General features: G+C 39.2%; 1 protein-coding gene across 1 annotated transcript; it reads left to right on the top strand.

Moving 5' to 3' along the window:
- Positions 1 to 73: 73 nt before the first annotated feature.
- On the top strand, positions 74 to 14,080 carry adam8b (ADAM metallopeptidase domain 8b). The gene is given in 25 exon segments (XM_051066341.1): positions 74 to 226; positions 1,001 to 1,110; positions 1,710 to 1,783; positions 1,876 to 1,951; positions 2,732 to 2,808; positions 3,007 to 3,214; positions 4,339 to 4,404; positions 4,489 to 4,551; positions 4,681 to 4,850; positions 4,939 to 5,020; positions 5,113 to 5,255; positions 5,397 to 5,400; positions 5,721 to 5,903; positions 6,272 to 6,361; positions 7,514 to 7,712; positions 8,173 to 8,275; positions 8,461 to 8,626; positions 8,710 to 8,790; positions 8,896 to 8,980; positions 10,163 to 10,239; positions 10,241 to 10,284; positions 10,396 to 10,555; positions 10,706 to 10,750; positions 11,602 to 11,652; positions 12,240 to 14,080. Coding segments are annotated over 25 exon segments (2,556 nt in total). The 5' UTR covers positions 74 to 156; the 3' UTR covers positions 12,369 to 14,080.
- The last annotated feature ends 4,882 nt before the right edge of the window (positions 14,081 to 18,962 follow it).

Here is an 18,962-nt window from a genome sequence, read left to right on the forward strand (position 1 = left end):
GGAAGTCTGCTTTTGGGTGTGCGTGTTTGTTTAATCGTAGCTCACTTGACGTTTTCTTTCCGGTAAGTATGTGAGGCGGTGATAAGCGTTAACCGGAGGCGGAGCCTGGATACTTGGAAGAGCTGGCAGCGATGATTCACGGTGGGGTAACGGTAGATGAGCGGTGGTGGCCGAGCAGAGCACATCATCATGGGACATTACATGTTGTCTCTGCTGCTGACATGGGGTATGTACTTTATTTAATCAAACGAGTTATTATTACTTTTATTGCAGACCATTTGTTTTCCGCATTTTCCTGAAACAACAAACCAATAGATGTTTGACAGAAATCTTTAGCAAAGCTGTTATTAACGGTCTGTCCACTCATTATAACGGCATGGATAATCTCCTGAGGTTTATATCTGGTGTAAAACTGCGCGAAAAGTCCATTTATCTGTGACATGTTTTTGCTAGAAAGAGTGTAATTATTTAGGGTGTGTCGATCAATGTAATGCCGGATAAAGACCAGCTCCTTCCAGGGTGTCTGCAGGTCTTGAAAAGTCTTAAAAAGTCATGAATATATTTCTTGCCTGTCGTAGACAGTATATGCAAGTTTATCAAAAACTGCCTGTTAAATCCCCACTGCTATTGTTCCAGATTCATATGTGAACCTCAAGTCACTTTTTAAATCCATCCATTTTTAGCTGCTCATCCAAGTCGTGTTTAATGATTAATTAATGATGTTATTAGGAATTATCTCTGGGAAGTACTGTCAATAATGTGATATTGTGCAGAAAAAGAAATCAAGCACTTGATGAATAATTGTAGTTTTTTATCATTCCTACTGGTTGTAACTTATTTTTCATTCTTCAGATGGTATAGTTGTGAAGTAGGTGTTAATTTATATTCTCTGTGGTATTAAAATGTCTTGAATTTAAGGCAGTAAACCTGTAGAAACCCTGTAATTCAGACCGTTTCCACACTGGATGAAGATATTTAGTGTTGTTTTTTTTGTATGTAGTTTGTTTGATACAGAGCTGTGAGATGCTGTTGTCTCATGTGGAGCGGTACGAAGTGGTAAGACCTCAGAGGCTGCAGGAGAGGCGGAGGAGGAGCCTGAGGGACGGCCAGGTGAGTTACACCTCACCTGTACGTGATTCACTACTGGTCTGTGGAACGACAAACTGGCAGTGGTGGAAAGTAATTAAGTGGATTTAGTTAAGTACTCTCCTGAAGTACAATGATATGCGATATCTTCCTTGAGTACTTACATTTTATGCTACTGACACGTATTATTTTCTGACTAATGCTGGATTATGGAAGATATACTGATATTAGAGAGTTTAAAAATCTACTACTTTAGGCTGTGGTATTTTTTATAATACAAAATGCCACTTAGTGGGCAAACTATATATTTCTAAACTACCTCTAAACATGTTACATTATGTATCTCTGTTGTGATCTTTCCTGTTACTGTCCAAAAATACATCCGCAATACACTGATATCAGCTGATCTGTTGGTCCAGCTCCACTTTGCAGTTAAAGATTTTGCATCAAAAACATGTGATCACCTCATAGAATATCATGCAGTATCAGAATATCAGTACTCAACAGTACTTTTACGAAACTTGAATGCAGGACTTTTACCTGTAAGTGAAGGATGTGATTATGTCCTCAAACTGTTAAGGCTGTCATCGGTTGTCATGTGACTAATGGACAATTTCCTGCAGCTTTACCCTGATACAGTACGGTATGAGCTGGCCATTGAAGGGAGGAACCACACCATTCATCTGGAAAAAAACAGGTAAACTGTTTTAATATTTCAAATCAACTTCACAAATATGTATTGTAACATGTAAAAAAATATATAAAAATGAAAATCTCTGTATTTTATAGCAATCTCATAGGGAGTGACTACACAGAAACACACTATTCAGAGGATGGGGAACGAGTGACAACGTCTCCGACCATGGTAAGAATTTAGTAGATTTTAACAAGCAGCAGAATTAAAGGAAGAATTAAACTTTTAATATATTTGTTGAAAGTAATCATCGATCAGTCTGAAACGTAGGTGTTTTTATTTATTTTCTGAGATTTTATACTCAAAATGATTTTGTTGTTTTTTTTAGTTTTGTCTGGTTAAAGACACGGCATTACATTTTAAGTGTATTTTATTTACAGTGGAGGACACAGTAACATGTAATATAATTCAGTATAGTAGTAATAGTGGTGAATTTTTTTTCAGAGAAGAGGTGAGACAGTTGTGTTGATTTTCAACAGGTTGTCTAAAAGGACCATTTCAGTCATTGTTTCTTGATAGAAATCTATGTATTTTAATACACACTGAGATTCCAGATATCCATATTGATCCCAACTTCTATTACTTATATTTGTACCTTTGTGTCATTTTAAGTGCATTTGAGATCCCCCCTGATTTTTCCTACTCAGAAGTCAACATTTAATATGTTGGCCATAATCACAAATATATGGAGGTTTCTCAAAAAGAATGCTACTTATATAAGCACACATATATTTTCCTTTTTTATAAACCCAAAGGTTATACATTGTCATCTAAGTGAACCAAACATAATTACAACCTGTCATTCCTAACCTGTGACTCATGATTTTATGGACATTTAAAACAAAGAAAGCCTTTGTGAGTAACATCCATAAGGAGACAGTGTGGCCTCTCACTGACTGAGCAGATTTGGCACACTGATGTCTTTAACCTCATGAATGCATTTCCACCCAGGAGCACTGCTATTATCACGGTCATATTGAAGGCATGACGGACTCCTCAGTCAGTGTGGGGATCTGTTCTGGTATTAGGTAAGAAGATCAGGATATTTTCACAGCTTCAAACTTCATATTTGTAATTTGCCTCTTTCATTATTTCCAGTGAAAGTTTCTTAAATGCTTGTGAAATGTGTTGCTCAATGATATTTAGTAATCGTTCAGTTTTCCATGTGTTTTTGAAGCCTGCATATGTGAAGAGAAATGAAGGGTGTTTATTTTCTGTATTCTCAGTGGTTTTGTGAGAGCCCGGCAGCAGGTTTACCTGATCGAGCCTCTGGGACAGTCTGATGACGCTGACCACGCAGTTTACAGACAGGAACATCTGGTGATCAGCAGCAGCCCTGGCTGTGGCACCTCATCCAACACCACCATGCTGTATGACAACAAAGACCAGGACCAGGGCCCGCAGCTCGCCGGGCTCTTTAAGTCCAGATCATGGGTAGGTGACATGGGTATGGTTTTATCTTGTTTAGCTTGGAAATGATGGAACTTTAAATCTGCAATAACTGTGGAAACAAGTGAACACAACATTATTAATCATCACCCTTTAAGTTGATATGGTTGTTGGATGTGTCAGGAAACAGCAGTTACAGAGAAATGTAAATAGTCATGTTTGTGTTCATCTGATGAATGTGTCCATTTACAAGCAAAAAAACATACCTGATTGAAGTTTGCTCACCATCGCCTTCACCTGGTGCAGAGATACAATGCTACTCATTTTGGGCAAGTCTGACCCTGAAGGATGAATTCATGGTGCACAACCCTGCAAATTCAGATTCAGATTCAAATGTTGATGAAAATGACGAGCACGCACTTGACCGTAACCTGACGTACCTTCTTTGATCTTGGAGACTCAGGTTCTTATGCTGTGAAGACTGCTGTTTGGTCTCTGATTCGTATCCGTAGACTCATCTCTCATCACTGTGAGATCATGACATGAAGGTTGGGTCATCCTGGGCCTGTTGACAGAGAGCCTGCAGAGTTAGACACAGTGCTGCTTTTGCTCAATGGCAAAATCGCAAATGTGCACCTACAAGTTGTCATACTGACTCCCAAAAGTTATTTCTGCTCCATGTGCATTACTGTGCCGCACTCCATTGGTTTGCAACAGAAACTTTCTCTGAACTTTTAGCTTTGGTTTTTGGTCTTCACCAACTCCTGAGGGCTCCTTAGCTGCTAAATGCTCCACTATGTTCACCAGCTATTAATATTCTGTTATCTCCCTTAAGTGGAACTATGGAGCCTTTGAAGGGTTTGAAAATATGAGTGTATGTATTCATCCCTTTAATATCTTTATACTGGGCCATTATGGGCAATGTTGCAGTCAATGATCAGCACTGCTTTGTGGTAATAGTGTTTTTTTAATGTGATGTTTGAATTAATCTGATGAAGTTGATTAACTGTCTTTAAATATAATGTAGCCTTGAGCAGACTATATATTATATTTTTTATTATTGTTTTTATGTATTGTATGAACATGTAGACAGCCACTGCCTTTTTATGTTGACACTGATTAAGATGTGTATATTAGTATGAAGTTTGGATTTCTCTGTGTCCTTTTAGAAAACTAAACCTGTCGAAGGTCCACAGAGGTTTGTCGAGCTTGTTGTGGTGGTTGACAATACTGAGGTAAATCTCTAATTTGAATTATTTTACAGCTTTTGTTCCATTGCTACAGAACTCTGACAACGTTTGTCTCTGCTTTTCCTCCAGTATAAACAATATGGAAGTGAGACAAAATCCCGTATTCTTGGAGTTGTAAATCACATCGACAAGGTAATTTTTATGTTTTCAGTTCAAGCTCATGTTTTGGAAGCTGTGTCCCTGGCAGTGTGCCATTGGTGCTTGTAGCTGACAGGTCCCAGCACATTCATTCCTGAAAAACGTCTCCTCCTCTGCCTGCAGCTCTATCGAGCTCTGAACATTCGCATCATGCTGGTGGGGTTGGAGATCTGGACGGACAGAGACTACATTTACGTTGACCTCGATTCAGAGAAAACTCTGGACAATTTCCTTGTGTGGCGCCAGGCTGATCTTCTGAAGAGGAAGAAGCATGACAATGCCCAGTTTGTGACGTGAGGACCAGTCTTGGAAATCTGTGCAGATGTTAAACACAGTGATGCTGCCAGTTTGACCTAATGTTAGATTTTTTTTCTTCACCAGAGGAAAAGATTTCGACACAGATACAGTTGGACTGGCAAACAAGTTTGCAATGTGCACCGAAAACTCAGGTGGAGTCAATCAGGTATGATCACAGCTGGAGATGAAGAGAGCGTATTGGTATTTTATGATATATTCTGCAGAATATAAAGCAAGAGTCCTGTATTTCTCTTCTAGGATCACCATCATAACCTGATAGGCCTTGCCTCCACCATTGCTCATGAGATGGGACATAACTTTGGCTTGTCCCATGATGCTACAGGCTGTATGTGTGGTCCATCTTTCAGCAGTGGGGACTGTGTAATGGCAGAAAAACTCAGGTGAGGATGTTACTGAAAAAAAGCACTCTGCTCTAACTGACTGTTAGGCTTCAGTTATACTCATTGTGGACATGTACACAGACAGCTATAGACACCATGGATGCTAAGTTGTTCTCAATTATACTCCACCGCCTGGACAAGCACAGTAGATCATCGTCTGCATATTCTCCACGTATAAATAAAAAAAAATCAAAAAAGTGACATAAACAGAGAAAAGAAAAGCTGAAGAGTGTGCACAGTTGGTGTGCAGACCCCATGTGCAGTTTGGAGGCCAGGTCAAAGTCTAGGGCCCTTTGTCTTGTTCCTCGAACTGCTGAGTGCCATGGGGAGGTGTGTTTGGTCTGCAGTAATCGGCTGTCAACACACTTTTGACCATAAAGTGTATATACCTTTTTAACTCTACATAAAATTACAATCACATCATTAAAAGGTGTTTTTTGTCATTGAACCTCATCTTCAGGACAGGAAGTCAAAGCGTTCCCGGAGTTTTTCAGCAGCTGCAGTGTGGAGCAGCTCGCTGAATTCATGGAGCGAGCTCAGCCCAACTGTTTGGATAAACCCATCTCCGTTAAGACCTTCGCTGTGGGCCCTCGCTGTGGCAACGCCCTGCTGGACGATGGCGAGGAGTGTGACTGTGGCACTGTGGAGGTAAAACCATTAGTAGAGGCCAGTGTAGCTGGTTGTAGCAGATTACTCATTTTTAATGGTCTTGGAAAGTTTAAATATATACCATGGGGGTTTTCTGTTGCAGCTGACTGGTGTGGTTTCCTGTGCGTGAGCTAATAAAAGACAGAGCAGTGGTGATCCAAGGCATGCCTGAAGTTTGGTCTCAAAGAGTTAAAATAGTTTTCCTGTGTGCTCAACATCTTATCTGAGGAAATTTCTTGGCAGAAATGCTGCTTGTGTAGGAGATTTAAATCTGAACTGTTAATACTGAACTTTTATCACTGCAGGTCTTGGATAAACTGGATAGACGAGTATGACACAACTGAAAATAAATTTTGTTTTTTCTCCAGGAATGCAAGAACCCTTGTTGTGATGCCTCAACTTGTCGCCTGACTATAGGATCCCAGTGTGCTCATGGGCAGTGCTGTGACAGCTGTCAGGTACTCTCACTCCCAGCTGCCTTTAATGTAGATATTAAAGTAGGTTTCTTATAAAACTGAGTAAAAACATGTTTGCTATGTACATTTCACCCAGACGTTATTTTAACAGCCATGTTAGCTATTTTTTGAGACCACTTAGACAAAGTGGTGAATCCTCTGGGAACACTGAATGTTGTTAGAGGAAGCTGACTTGTGCCAGTCCATGTACGTGTTAATATTATTTCATGGGATAAATGAACTTTGACCTGCTGGTTTATCATTTGCTGCACTGCAAGAACTGGGAACTACTACTTCTTAGAATGCCAATTTTAGGAACTTTTCTAGCTCCTACTTCAGAGTAACTACTCTTTCAGCTTGAGAGGAACATACATTTATGTCAATCGTAAATGTAACATGTAATTGATTGATCTAATACGAGCCAATGCAGCACTGGCAACGATTATTTTTGAAAAATCAGCGTTAAATGTTAGCTGTGTCCACAACAACTTGTAACTGCTCATAACTCTCATAACTAAGTAATGCATCAAAACACAGACAAATGGGCCAATGGTGAAGTCCAAGCTTTCTTGAGTGTATAGGCGATAAGAGAAATACAACGCCATTTTAACATTACTATACCGACTGCAGGCCAGCTTATGCTACTTCAGCATTCCCTTTGAAGGTGTGGACACAAACAGAAAAAAGTCCTTGAAGGTATGTAGTTCTCAGGAAGTCCCCAGAGCTGTTTGATCTGAAATCGCCTTGAGGATTCATCCACAGGGGACCAAGGATATCTGAACCAAATTTCTGTGCATCCAATAGTTGTTGAGATATTTCAGTCAGACCAAAGCGTAGGCTACAGAAAGGTAAATCAAACAGACAAGCCCTTCTGCTGGATAATAACTGTGGGCTTTAATATAGAGACAGGAAAAGGTTACTGTTCAAATTTACTTTAACAGCAGTAACTCAATAATACCAGGAAACAGGAGGTGATAGCCTGCTGTTTCCTTGAACTGCAACTCACCACATCCTTCCTCAAATGACAGTTTGAAGGGCTAGATGAGGCGGCACAAGTCACAAAATACCACATAAATACACAAGCTAATTATACTGTTTGACCAACATCCACTAATGCTAATTCTTTCTTCTTACTATATCACCTTTGACCCACAGTTCAAACCAGCTGGGAGTGTGTGCAGGAAGTCGGCCAGTGACTGCGACCTGCCTGAATACTGCACCGGCGTGTCGGAGAACTGTCCCGCAGATAGCTTTGAGATGAACGGCAAACCATGCTACGACCAGGCAGAGGGCTACTGTTACAACGGCCAGTGTCCCACACATGAGCAGCACTGCTGGAGGCTGTTTGGTCTAGGTACACTGAACACACTGCCCTGTGTGGTCATTCATGTAAAATGAAATCAAAAAACAGGACCACTGTTTACACCAACGTTCTCCTTTAGTTATTAGTCTTTTTCCAGTTTCAGTAAATTCATGTCACATGGGGGAAATTGCTCTTTCGAAGAAAGATTGCTTGATAAACCTTCATTTATGAGCATTTTTATAATGTAAGAGAATTGAATGAATAGCGCTCTCACAGAAAATAGGAGTCTCTTTCACCATGTCCAAGTGCAATAATATTCCAAAATCATGTAACAATCTGTCTCTTGTTCCCAGATGCCTTAAAGAGCAACTTTTCTGGCTTTATTTCCCCTTCAGTGGCCACATGGCAATTAAAAAGTATTGCACTATGTCTGTCAGTATTTTTTTTTCATGCCTAAATTTTCATGTATTGTTCTCCATACTAATAACTATGAATAATCTTCTTTCCTCAGGGGCCAAAGTTGGACCAGATGTTTGTTTCGACTTGACCAGACGAGGCGAGGAAGGTGCTAACTGTGGGAGGAGCAAATTCGGCTACACCGCCTGTACTCCACAGTATGTGTCATCACACTGAATGTCCTGCTGAAGGCCTAGCTTGGTTTCTGTACACAGTTTATCATGAACACTCCTGAAACCTGGCAGATAAAAGGCCGTCATAAAACATTAAATTTTATGTTTTAGGTCAATTTTTTATGTTTGTGCAATATTGTTAATGTAACTGAATTCTTTCTTTTTTGTAGGAATTTTAAGTGTGGATCTATATATTGTGGAGGAGGGGGTGAGTCCATCACAGGTAAAAGGGCAGCCTACACTGTGTTTGGCATTGAATGTAAACTTGCAGTGGATGACGACAAAACCAGAAACATGGACATGGTGCCAAAAGGAGCCAAATGTGGACCAAATAAGGTAAAACTTTTCAGCAGGGAGACACGTTACATAAAAGCTTTCTAATTATGTTGGATTTGTTGCTAAGAATCATTTGTGTGCAGGTTTGCCTTCAGAACAGATGTGTGGATGTTTCAGTTTATGGGAAAAAGGAGGACTGTGCGAAGAAATGCAACAATAACGGGGTGAGTAGATTAGAAATCACTGGTAGCTGGTTTCAGTTTGGACCAAAGTGCAAGCCCAAGTGCTTGAGTCATGTCTGAATATATTTTATTGCATTTTATCTTTAGGTGTGTAATCACAAGAATGAGTGCCACTGCAACGCTGGCTGGGCTCCGCCTTACTGCGACACCCAGTACGCCGATTTACCTCAAGGTACAGAACTCTTTACTGGGTTTGATTCTGTCGCAGTAAATGTTTGCAAACAGCAAGTTTCTGAGCAGGTTTGGGCTGCTAAATACTAAATCGATGTAAAGTGAGGGTCAGCTCTCCAGTGAGAGGTACAGGCAAAAACAGGTCACACCTGCTCGTTGAATCATTCTTCCAGTAAGTGAAAAACATGAATGATTCATTATGAGTGATCTCCTGTGTCTCCCAGCACTGACCTACTAATCCTTTGTTACTGATATACCTTCAACTTTACACCAGTTAAAAACTCTAAAATCATGTTTGTCTTGATTCCAGTTGAAGCTACACTACACTGTGTATCAAACTATTAAACAATGGCATGAACTATAAGTTGCTGCTTTTGACTTTTGTTGCACAAGGAGTTTATTACTACAATACAAACGTTTATTTTCCCTCAAAACTTAAAAAATAGAGTTTGCCAAGTGATTCAGTTCTCACAGTGAACAGACTAAAAACGTAAACAAAGGGGAAGAGGAGACAGTTAAACACTGAGCAGGCTGGAATTGTGAAATAGCTCAGCTTGGGTTTTACAAGACTTTTTTCTTCACCAGAAGAAAGAAATAATGAAACCTGTGTTTTCGGTAAGGAGCTTGAAATTATGGTGAAATTAGTTGATCAACATGATGACACTAAGGATGTAACTGGAGCTGCCTTCACTCTGTTTAATTCTTGTGTTTGTGCAAAGGTGAATCTTTGCTGAGGTTTTGTGCAGTTTTGGCTTCATCATTGTTTGTTATGTTGTTGCCACCTTTTACAGTGTAACAAAGCATTTCTTATGTGGTTAGCAAACACTAGACCAGAGCTAAAGGCTAACATGCCCACAGTGACAATGTCAACATGGTGATGTTCAGCAGGTAAAATGGTCACTATCCTAGTTGAGTGTGTTAACACACAGCAGTGGATCACCAGTGTTATTACAGTCCATCTTCTAAAGAACATAAATGTCTGAATCAGATTCCATAGAAAAACATCCTCTAGTTTTTGAAATATTTCAGCCCAGCAGTCGGTGGTGTTTCCATCCCCAGAGCCACGCAGTGTGAATACATGTCTTCTACATAAAGACTGATTTAAAGCTACTTACACTGTAATGTGAATTGTGCAAATGAAGTGCAGCTGTTAACAGTGTAGTCTCCTTATGTGTGCCTGCAGGTCAGAACGGGATAATAGCTGGTGTGTGTGCAGCTCTCTCTATCCTGCTGGTGATCACTGCAGTGATCGCAGGACTGAATGTGCTGTAAAAAGGATAACATGGATAACTACGCCTCCAAAAGGTTTGGGGTTTTTTTTTTTTGTTTTTTTAAACTTGGATTCATTCTCTTCCGTTTCATATCCGGCTCTGTTTTCTGTCTCACTTCCCGGCTGAATGGATTTCATGTTCACAGGAAAGTGCACTCGGCTCCAGGCAAGTTGAACCCGATGTTCCAAGAACCAAGTGTTAAAGAGAGGCCACAGATTAGTCAGCCCACTTTCATGGAATCAACAGCAACACAAGCCTGTGCTCCTCTGATTGTTACTGTGACTCCCAGCAGACCAGCTCCACAGGTACAGAAAGCAGCTGCACAGAATGAATTAATCATGGAAATTCATGTCAGACATCATGTGTAGTTAATCATGTGTGGACAGGATACAGAGAAGCATTTACCATGTCAATGCAGAGAACAGCCATAGTAACAAAGTTTGTTTTGTTTCCAGCCCCCGAAGAAACCGCCTTCACTGTCTACCTCGCAAACTGAGCCAGTAAGCTTTTTTAAGAAGAAATCATGCAACATGATCTAATGCATAATGCAAACATAGGATCACATTTAGAGTTGGCAGCATTAGCCGGCTGCTTGAGTTCAGAAGTCATGTTAAATAATACATCTGTGGTGTGAGAGGCTGGTGTTCTTTGTTTTTCTCTTTGTCAACAAAAACCCAAACCAACAATGTGATACTCCATCTCCAAGTCAAGATGACTGGTTCCCACTGAACATTTCTTTAGACAATACTCGTGGTTTTGGTCTTCCCATGGAATTTATCGACAAAAAGAAGAACACAGAATAGATTCAGCTGCCAGACTTACTACCAGACTTATCCATGTCTGTGCAGCACACTGAGAAAATTAAAGGAAGATGTCAGGATGCAAATAGACATCCTGTTAGTACTCTGTGATTTGTTAAGACTGACTTCCATGAATTATGTATTGCAGTGATGTTCAGTGAAATTTGGACACTCACCAATATCCCAGTTCAAAACAGAAATAGACAAATTAGACACTTTGAAGAAAGGGTTTGTGTTTGTTTGTGACAGAATAGAACCCTGAGTTTACGAGGGGGGTTCAAAAAGTTTGTGGAAAAAGTACATAGCTAAAAATCATACGCAGGGATTTTGATCTCACTGCACCTGTACGTTCTTGTACTAACGTCTCATAACATGTTCTAACATGAACCATTAAATGCATGTTGCAATGCAAAAATAAGCATCATAACTTAAACCGTTTTCTCCAACTGTCCTTTTTCCATGAACTTTTTGAAGCCCCCTCGTATGTGTGCTAGTTTGTTTGGAGTGAAAAATAAAATGTCTCAATGGCTTCTTCTTCTTCTTTACCACAGACAAAACCTCAACCTCCAGCTAAGCCTTTACCACCGCTGAATAAACCACAAGTAAGTTATGCCTACAACTGCTCTCACTAGTCTCTTTGTAAATGATTAGTACAGTTCAACAACAGAGGATGTTGTTGTTCGTTAAAAACAGTAGAGAAGTAGATGTTTGTCATCTTTAACTGACCAGATTAAAGCAACACAATGTAACTTTTACTGAGCAACAGCTAGGCGTAGTGCAGTAAGCAGTTACCTTTATGTGTCTCTTTATCAAGACCTAGCTTACATCATGCTCTTACATGCTCATCATTGCGAAACCTTTAGCAAGTCTTAAACCATACCCAAAGGCCAAAGGCCACTTTGTTCTGTTTATTTATATATTTTAAATAGGTCTTTATCTGTTTCCTTCCTCTTTAGACTAGTTTCTTGTGGTACTGTAACATGAGTTTTCCCTCTGGGGATCATTAAAGTCTTATCTTAGAGTTGCAGTCCCATTTTCTGTCATGGATTAAACTGCTATTAGCTTTGGGACCAAATGAAATTTAAGATGGATAAAATACCAACACACTCTCTACAAACCTCTACAGTTTGAAGTGTTGCAGCTTCTTGTGTGTAAATCTGTCTAAAATGTCTCTTTTTTTCCTTTTCAGTACAAGGCAGCCAGTCAAAATCCTCCTCCTGTACCTCCAGTCAAGCCCAGTCCTCCTCCAGTGGCTAAAGTCAAGCCTTGTAGTCCTCCACTACCCCCAGTGAAGCCACAAGTCCACAAATTCACATGAAATTCACTTTAAAGGCATCAGGTTTAACCAAAGCAGAAGACACCAGCCTGTAGTCGTACATATAGAAAGAGAGCAATCCTGCTTGGAATCAGAGGAGTGAATCACCAAAGCCACAGAGCTTGGAAAAGTTTACTCTTCAAAGCCCTTAAAGATGTCAAGCGTGACCAAGCCTTCGCCAACTGAGAATGTCTTTGATGACACGAGACCAACAGCTTCACAGCTGCTGTGGAAAAATGACTTGACTTGCAATTAACTGCTGCTGCAGTTGGAATTGTTGTGTGTTTGTAAAAAAAGTTTTTTCTAACTTTCTTTGTAACTAGTATTAAGTTGTCTCTTTACACTAATGTGAGTGAAATTGAGCCTCACATTAGTGTCTTCTCAGTCGTCCAGGTCATGGGATTTCTAAGAGCTGTACAGAGGCAACTGGACTTTGTTAAGGTTCTTATCTACCACTTAGAAATACTTTAAAATATTTATTTAATGTTTGCAAAAGGGACTGTGTGAGAATTACTAGTGGCGGGAGGGTTATATATTCCTTTCACTGAGGGGAGGGTGAATTTTTAGAGCATGGGTCTTTCACATCTTACTCACCCCAGATGTATTATTTGTTTCCTCTTTCTCCTGAACTAAAGAGCTTCAGCCTAATCCTGTCTGAAACAGCAAAGATTACAACTACAAAGTTGGAAAAACGACTTCAGAAGTGAACGTTGGCTGCCACACTTGTACAACTGATACAACTAAATGGGAGCAGTAGTTTTTTCAAATTAATCACTGTTTGAGTTTTTTAAATCACAAAGGTTTTAAATGTCATAAAATCAGTAGTGGAGCAGATTTAAAAAATAGAAATAACGACAAAATAAAAACTGAAGGAGAGATTGTACTGAGTTACTGAACACCGGCTAGCTCGGACCTCGAAACTTGTTTCTGCTGCCCCCAAGTGGCCAAAAGAAAAAAAAGTTTCACGTTTTTATGATTACATGAGTTGTAAATTCAATAGTTACATCATTTTGATATAATATATGGAAGGGTTTTGCAGTTTTTTCTTAGTCAAGGGTTAAGATCTGTGTAAAATGTTTAATAAACCTGGGGAGGACCTCAGCTGCCTCAGTGATTTTCACACAATCCCTACACTGTCCAAAGCCAGTCTGCGCCTTCTTTAAGGAATTTTTTTTGTATCTCTTTGCACTGTACTTGAAAACCTACTAATGGTACACACAGTATGGGAGGCTTTACACAGCTCAGATGAACTGTGTGTGTTGCTGTGGTTCAGCTTAAAATATTTACATGCTCTTTTGTTTGTTTTCAGTCCCAAGTGGACTGTATGACCGAGCCACGAGGAGCAATTAACTTGTTTTTTGTTTTTACTGCACTGATATTTTTCTATGGCAACGGTCATGGGGTTTATACCTTGTAGGTTAATTGTAAATTAGTGGTTTATCACTGATTAATCTGAAAATACAAAATACTGGTTGGCCTGATCACAATTGAGTCACATACAAGCATTTGAATGTAAAAACTTCTCATGAAAGGCCTTTTGTTGCAATGAATAAAATGCACTTTATTGCAGAAGTATGATGAGATGATCATGTTGCATCAGCAGATTACACAATTTGTCATTGTGAAGCAAAACATGACAGAGAAATTCTTATCTGCTGTGTTTTGCAGAAGTTCATTATGTGAGTTGCATAATGATTAAAATGTTTTTTTCTGTATGAAGTCTGGTGTGTCTACTTCCCTTTGCTGTTTTCATCTTTTTATTAATCCACTGAGTCGTCTTATATTGTTCTTCCCAGCAAACTGTCTACATCAGTTCACTGTTAATCCATATTTACTGGTCTCTAGTGAAAAGCTGAGGGAAATGGGCAGTGAAGCAGCAGTTAGTCAGAGCTCAAGGCTCAGACTCTCCCATTGAGTGGGTTTCCTGCTCAGGCTTCTTAAACAGTGGGACACAAGGCTAATAGGTTTTGTTTTGTTTCCAGTTTAACACAGACTCTGTTCTTGTGGGAAACAATGGAGATCTTGACAAGTGATATGGCAGTAAGAGACCGATCAATAAATTGGCTGGACAATATTGCTTCATTATGCATATATCAGTATTAGCCATGCTAGTAATGTGACTCTGTGAAAGGCAATGACAGTTGGTCCATCAAACAACATTAATATATTACATGATCTTTGCACAATCATTCAATGAACCATTAAGACTTTGTGCTTAGTCCTAATTAGCAACTGTTAGCATGCCGCAACATGCCTAATCTAAAATGGTGAACATGGTAAACATTCTACTTGGCTAAACATCTGCATGTTAGCATTGCTAACACTAGGATTTAGCTCAAAGCACTACTGTGCCCAAGTGGTAGTAGTAGTCCAAAGTCACTATATTTACCCTATTTACAATATAGAGCAATGTGTTTACCAACACCACATTCTTTTAAGTGTGTAAATGTATCCACTAAACTGTACAGCACCTGAAAAGTCTACAATGAACAGTACAGCTAGCATAAATGACAAGCACAGCAACAGTTTACAGGTTTAATGGTGATTAGTGGTGCGCAGGTAGATACTGAAATATTGATATCTCTTATCGATCCTCATATTAATAAGGTCAATATTAGTCATTTGGGGTACATTTGTATTCATATATCAACAACTACTACACCATCACTAGGATCTTATCTAAATAATACTTTGGTGATAGAAGCTACTGTCTTGTGGCCTGTCATAGTCATATAAGAACTACAGCTCAATAACTGAGTGAGCCATGTTGACATTTTTCAGCAGTGACACTGAGTGTGATGTGTGTGGGCTGCCTGTGAGGTATTGTGGCAGCACCACAAACCTTGTTGAGCATGTAATGAGATTATGTAGAGACGGTCTGAGGAAGAGAAGAAAGGTGCTCCTAGGAGGAAGACTGACTTCAATCACTGACACCTTTGGCAGAGGCAGGCTTTATCCAGGTACAATAAGAGAGTGTGTGTAGCTAGTGTTGTTTATCACTGTCACTGACCATGCAAAACTGATTCACATCTATTTAGACTTGATATTCAAACAACGGGGGTAATTAAATCTCCAGAATCTCAAGTTACTGAGCACTACTGAGTAATCTATTTATTCTCTAGCCTTTTGACTCTTACTGTTATTTATTCTACCGCCTGGTTCACTTTCATCCACCACATTTCCTGCTGCAGCAGGCAGCTGTTTCCAAAGAACAGAGCTCACTGTACACTACCTGCTCAGCACCAAACAACTGACAGTTACAGAGACCAGCATTCAACAGCTAAAGAGCCAAATATTGCCTGTAGGAGTTAGTGGAGACCAAAAACAGCTGAAATGAGGATGAGTATTGGACTAGGATTCTGGGAAAATTGTGTCTTTATGCACCTGGCTTTGCACACAGGGACACTGTCATGTTGGAGCAGGAAAGGGACAAGCACAAACCGTTGATGTGAAGTAAACAAACTGTTTAAAATGTCTCTGTATGCTGTAACAGATTTTCCTTGCAGCAAACTGCAGCAGAGTTCTTTCTCTGTGAGGTTTAATGAAGAAAAAACTACTCATAAATCCTTTGTCATACTAACCCTCACAAATATTTCATATCAGATGTATAAATCTAACTATAAATGGGAAAATATCTGATTTAAGGCACAGACGAGGGAGTTGAGATTTCAGGAATGTAGGCCTAAGCAGGGGGCTTGTTTCTCACTGACCGCCCCCATGATTCACTCTGAATCACAAGCCAAGCAGCGCATAAAACAACAGTTTACAATGAGTGTGGCTTGTTTTACAGCGAGGCTTTGTTTCTGCTTGTTGCCCATTCAAGATTAGCGGTTTACTGGGCACATCCTGCAGGAGATGATACTTGATGACGAAATCCTTCTTCAAAAGAGAGCAGGGCGCTTACTCAGACGTGGAGCCAACGGTCTGTTTGTTCAGATTTACATTCCACTTTCAGAATAATCCACAAGAAAACCGCAAGACATTCCATCAGTGCATACCACTCTAAAGCCAGGATAGGTCTTTGTGTGGTCTTTCATTGTTTCATTTTGTCTTATCTCTGTGATTTATGATCCATGTTTCAAGGTTTCTGGCTGTGACTGCGTCTCAGACTTCACAAAACGGCAAAACGGAACATCATTGATGACAGCTTATTAGCTTTGAATATGTCGATGTGCCAAAGGTTGAGACCATAATCCAAAACTCTCCGAGACACAACCATAAGTGACCTGGCATGACTTTTCATTCTTGTAACCCTGCTGACAAATCATTTCCTGAACCAGGCAGAAAGTGAGTCTTCAACTGAAACGCTTAAAAACAGGTCGCAAGAGGGAAGGAAGAAGTGATGATCAAGGTAATCGACCTGGCTCAGTGACTCAGTTTGAAGGCTGAGCAACCCTGGTTGAGTCAAATGGTCTTGATTGTTTTCAGCTTTCTCCTCTTTCATAGCAAGACAAACTGCAGCTGGACTGCTGGACTAAAAGTGACCTCCAATGTGTCACAATGTGAACTCACTTGAACTAGAGCGGAGGTGACAGCAGGTGTGTAATCACTGCTGTTGCATTGACTTAATTTGTTATGACGTCCTTTGAAAAACTGATGAAATGCTTAAAAGTACAGGAACTCATAACAGGCTTTTATTTATGAACCAAGTGCAGTGGATTCCAACCTTGGGGTCAGGACCTCCCTTTAGATCTCAAGGTCCAAGGTCAGATATTTGGTTAAAATACTGTTTGTAGCAATTTAAAAAAGCTATTACAGGGAACTGACCACAAGAGATTACAAGAGGCACAATTGGCACAAAAATGTATTATACGGGTACAAGATCCAAAATGGCAACATCAGATTAGAGCTGGAAACTAAACTCATCAAACAGACTGTAAAAAAATGTTAGTTCAGAAAGAAAGAATAAACCATGAACAATCAACACCAGAGTCATGCCAAAGTCTTTATTTTATTACTAGGCAACATTTGATCTTTGTACAGTAACATTTCTAAAAATTAAACATTCAGACACGAGTTTAAACCATCAGATGGAAACAAAGATTCAAATGGAAAAAAAACTGAGATATTTAAATTAAAAAAATATTTTTCTCCATTGCACTTAAACTTCATAAATACAACTTGAAGGTTAATTTCTCCCTGGCCCAAAATATCCATGACAAAGCAGTCAACACCTGACAGTGTAACTGCAGTACATTCAATCATTTACAATCCTGGTTTCCTGTGAGCATCTCAGATCCATTCACTCAGCTTCATTTCACTGTGGACCAACAGTTGAAGATGCTGACGACTGTGCTACAATGTTTAACGGAAACCAGGCTGACGCACACCTCCATGAAAAATGCTGCACTCACGTCACATGGTAGTCCCATGTTTACAACTAAAGCTGAAAGGATTACTGATTAGTCATTAACTGATTAGTCTGGGACTGCAACCAACAGTCACTTCATTATTGATTTAAAAAACTGCAAAAAATACCCATTCAAATTTACTACACAAATTCTTTCATTTAGGATGCTGGAACCTTTGAATGTTGAAAGCTACTTTGATGAACAGATCAATTAATAAACTAATCACTGAATCTCTAGACTAGTTGACTGACAGAAAATTATTGGACTAATATGACCGATAAATAATTTCACTGATTCTCTAGTCCCTGCTTTTCCAATGTGAGAATTTACTGCTTTTCTCTGTGTTATTTCATTGTAAGCTGAATATCTTTGGGGTTTGGACTTTGTATTGGATAAAACAAGCAATCAGAATGCGTCATATTGTGATCTGGAAAATTCTAACAATAATTTTTACTGTTCTTTGACGTTTTATTGATAAAATGATGTCATGAAAAAATAACTTTTAATGAAAATAATTGTTGCAGCACTATTTACAGCTTGAGAGTGTTCATGGACAAGTCAGAGTTCTAAAGAATTTAATAGAGAGACAGAGTTAAATAGAAATTATGTAGAATTAAATGCATTAGATTTTGGTTTAATTACTTAAAATGTTATTATTCTTGCTATTGTTGTTATTATGAAAGGCACTGAAAATGTATTTTCTGAATAAGAAAGCTTTACAATTAGTAATAGGAACCTACACCAATACACTATTCTACCAAAGTCTGAACAGCTTCGGGAATTTCACATTAGTAATTTCTGTCTTTCTGTCTGATTTGACATGGATGGGACTAAATTAGAAAAAGGTGATGTCAGTTCAACTATTAAAAATGAACAACTTGAGATGTTTTCTAGCTTTGACGATGCTTATTTAGTCATGAATATTTAATGCTCTGGAGAAATTCATATTACTCGTAGCCAAGTTTTCAGAGGCTTTAAGCACTTTAAGTTGGATAAACCAGAGCTCTGAAAAACCTGAGTCTCCTGGATATGATTATGACTTTAATATTGATGTGAATTTCATTTACAAGCTGAAAACTGCTTATAACAGTAATTCGGGGAATGAAGCATGCAGATTTGCAGTGTTTCATAATGTGAGTAAACCAATGTTTGAGAGTCCAATTTGACAATAGATTTAAAATGTCCTGTTCAACCAATTATCCAGTGACACAAGTACAGTGCCTTTTTGTCTTTGTCCATTTTTACT

The sequence above is a fragment of the Lates calcarifer genome, linkage group LG23 (genome assembly GCF_001640805.2).
Source record: "Lates calcarifer isolate ASB-BC8 linkage group LG23, TLL_Latcal_v3, whole genome shotgun sequence".
NCBI lineage: Eukaryota > Metazoa > Chordata > Actinopteri > Centropomidae > Lates > Lates calcarifer.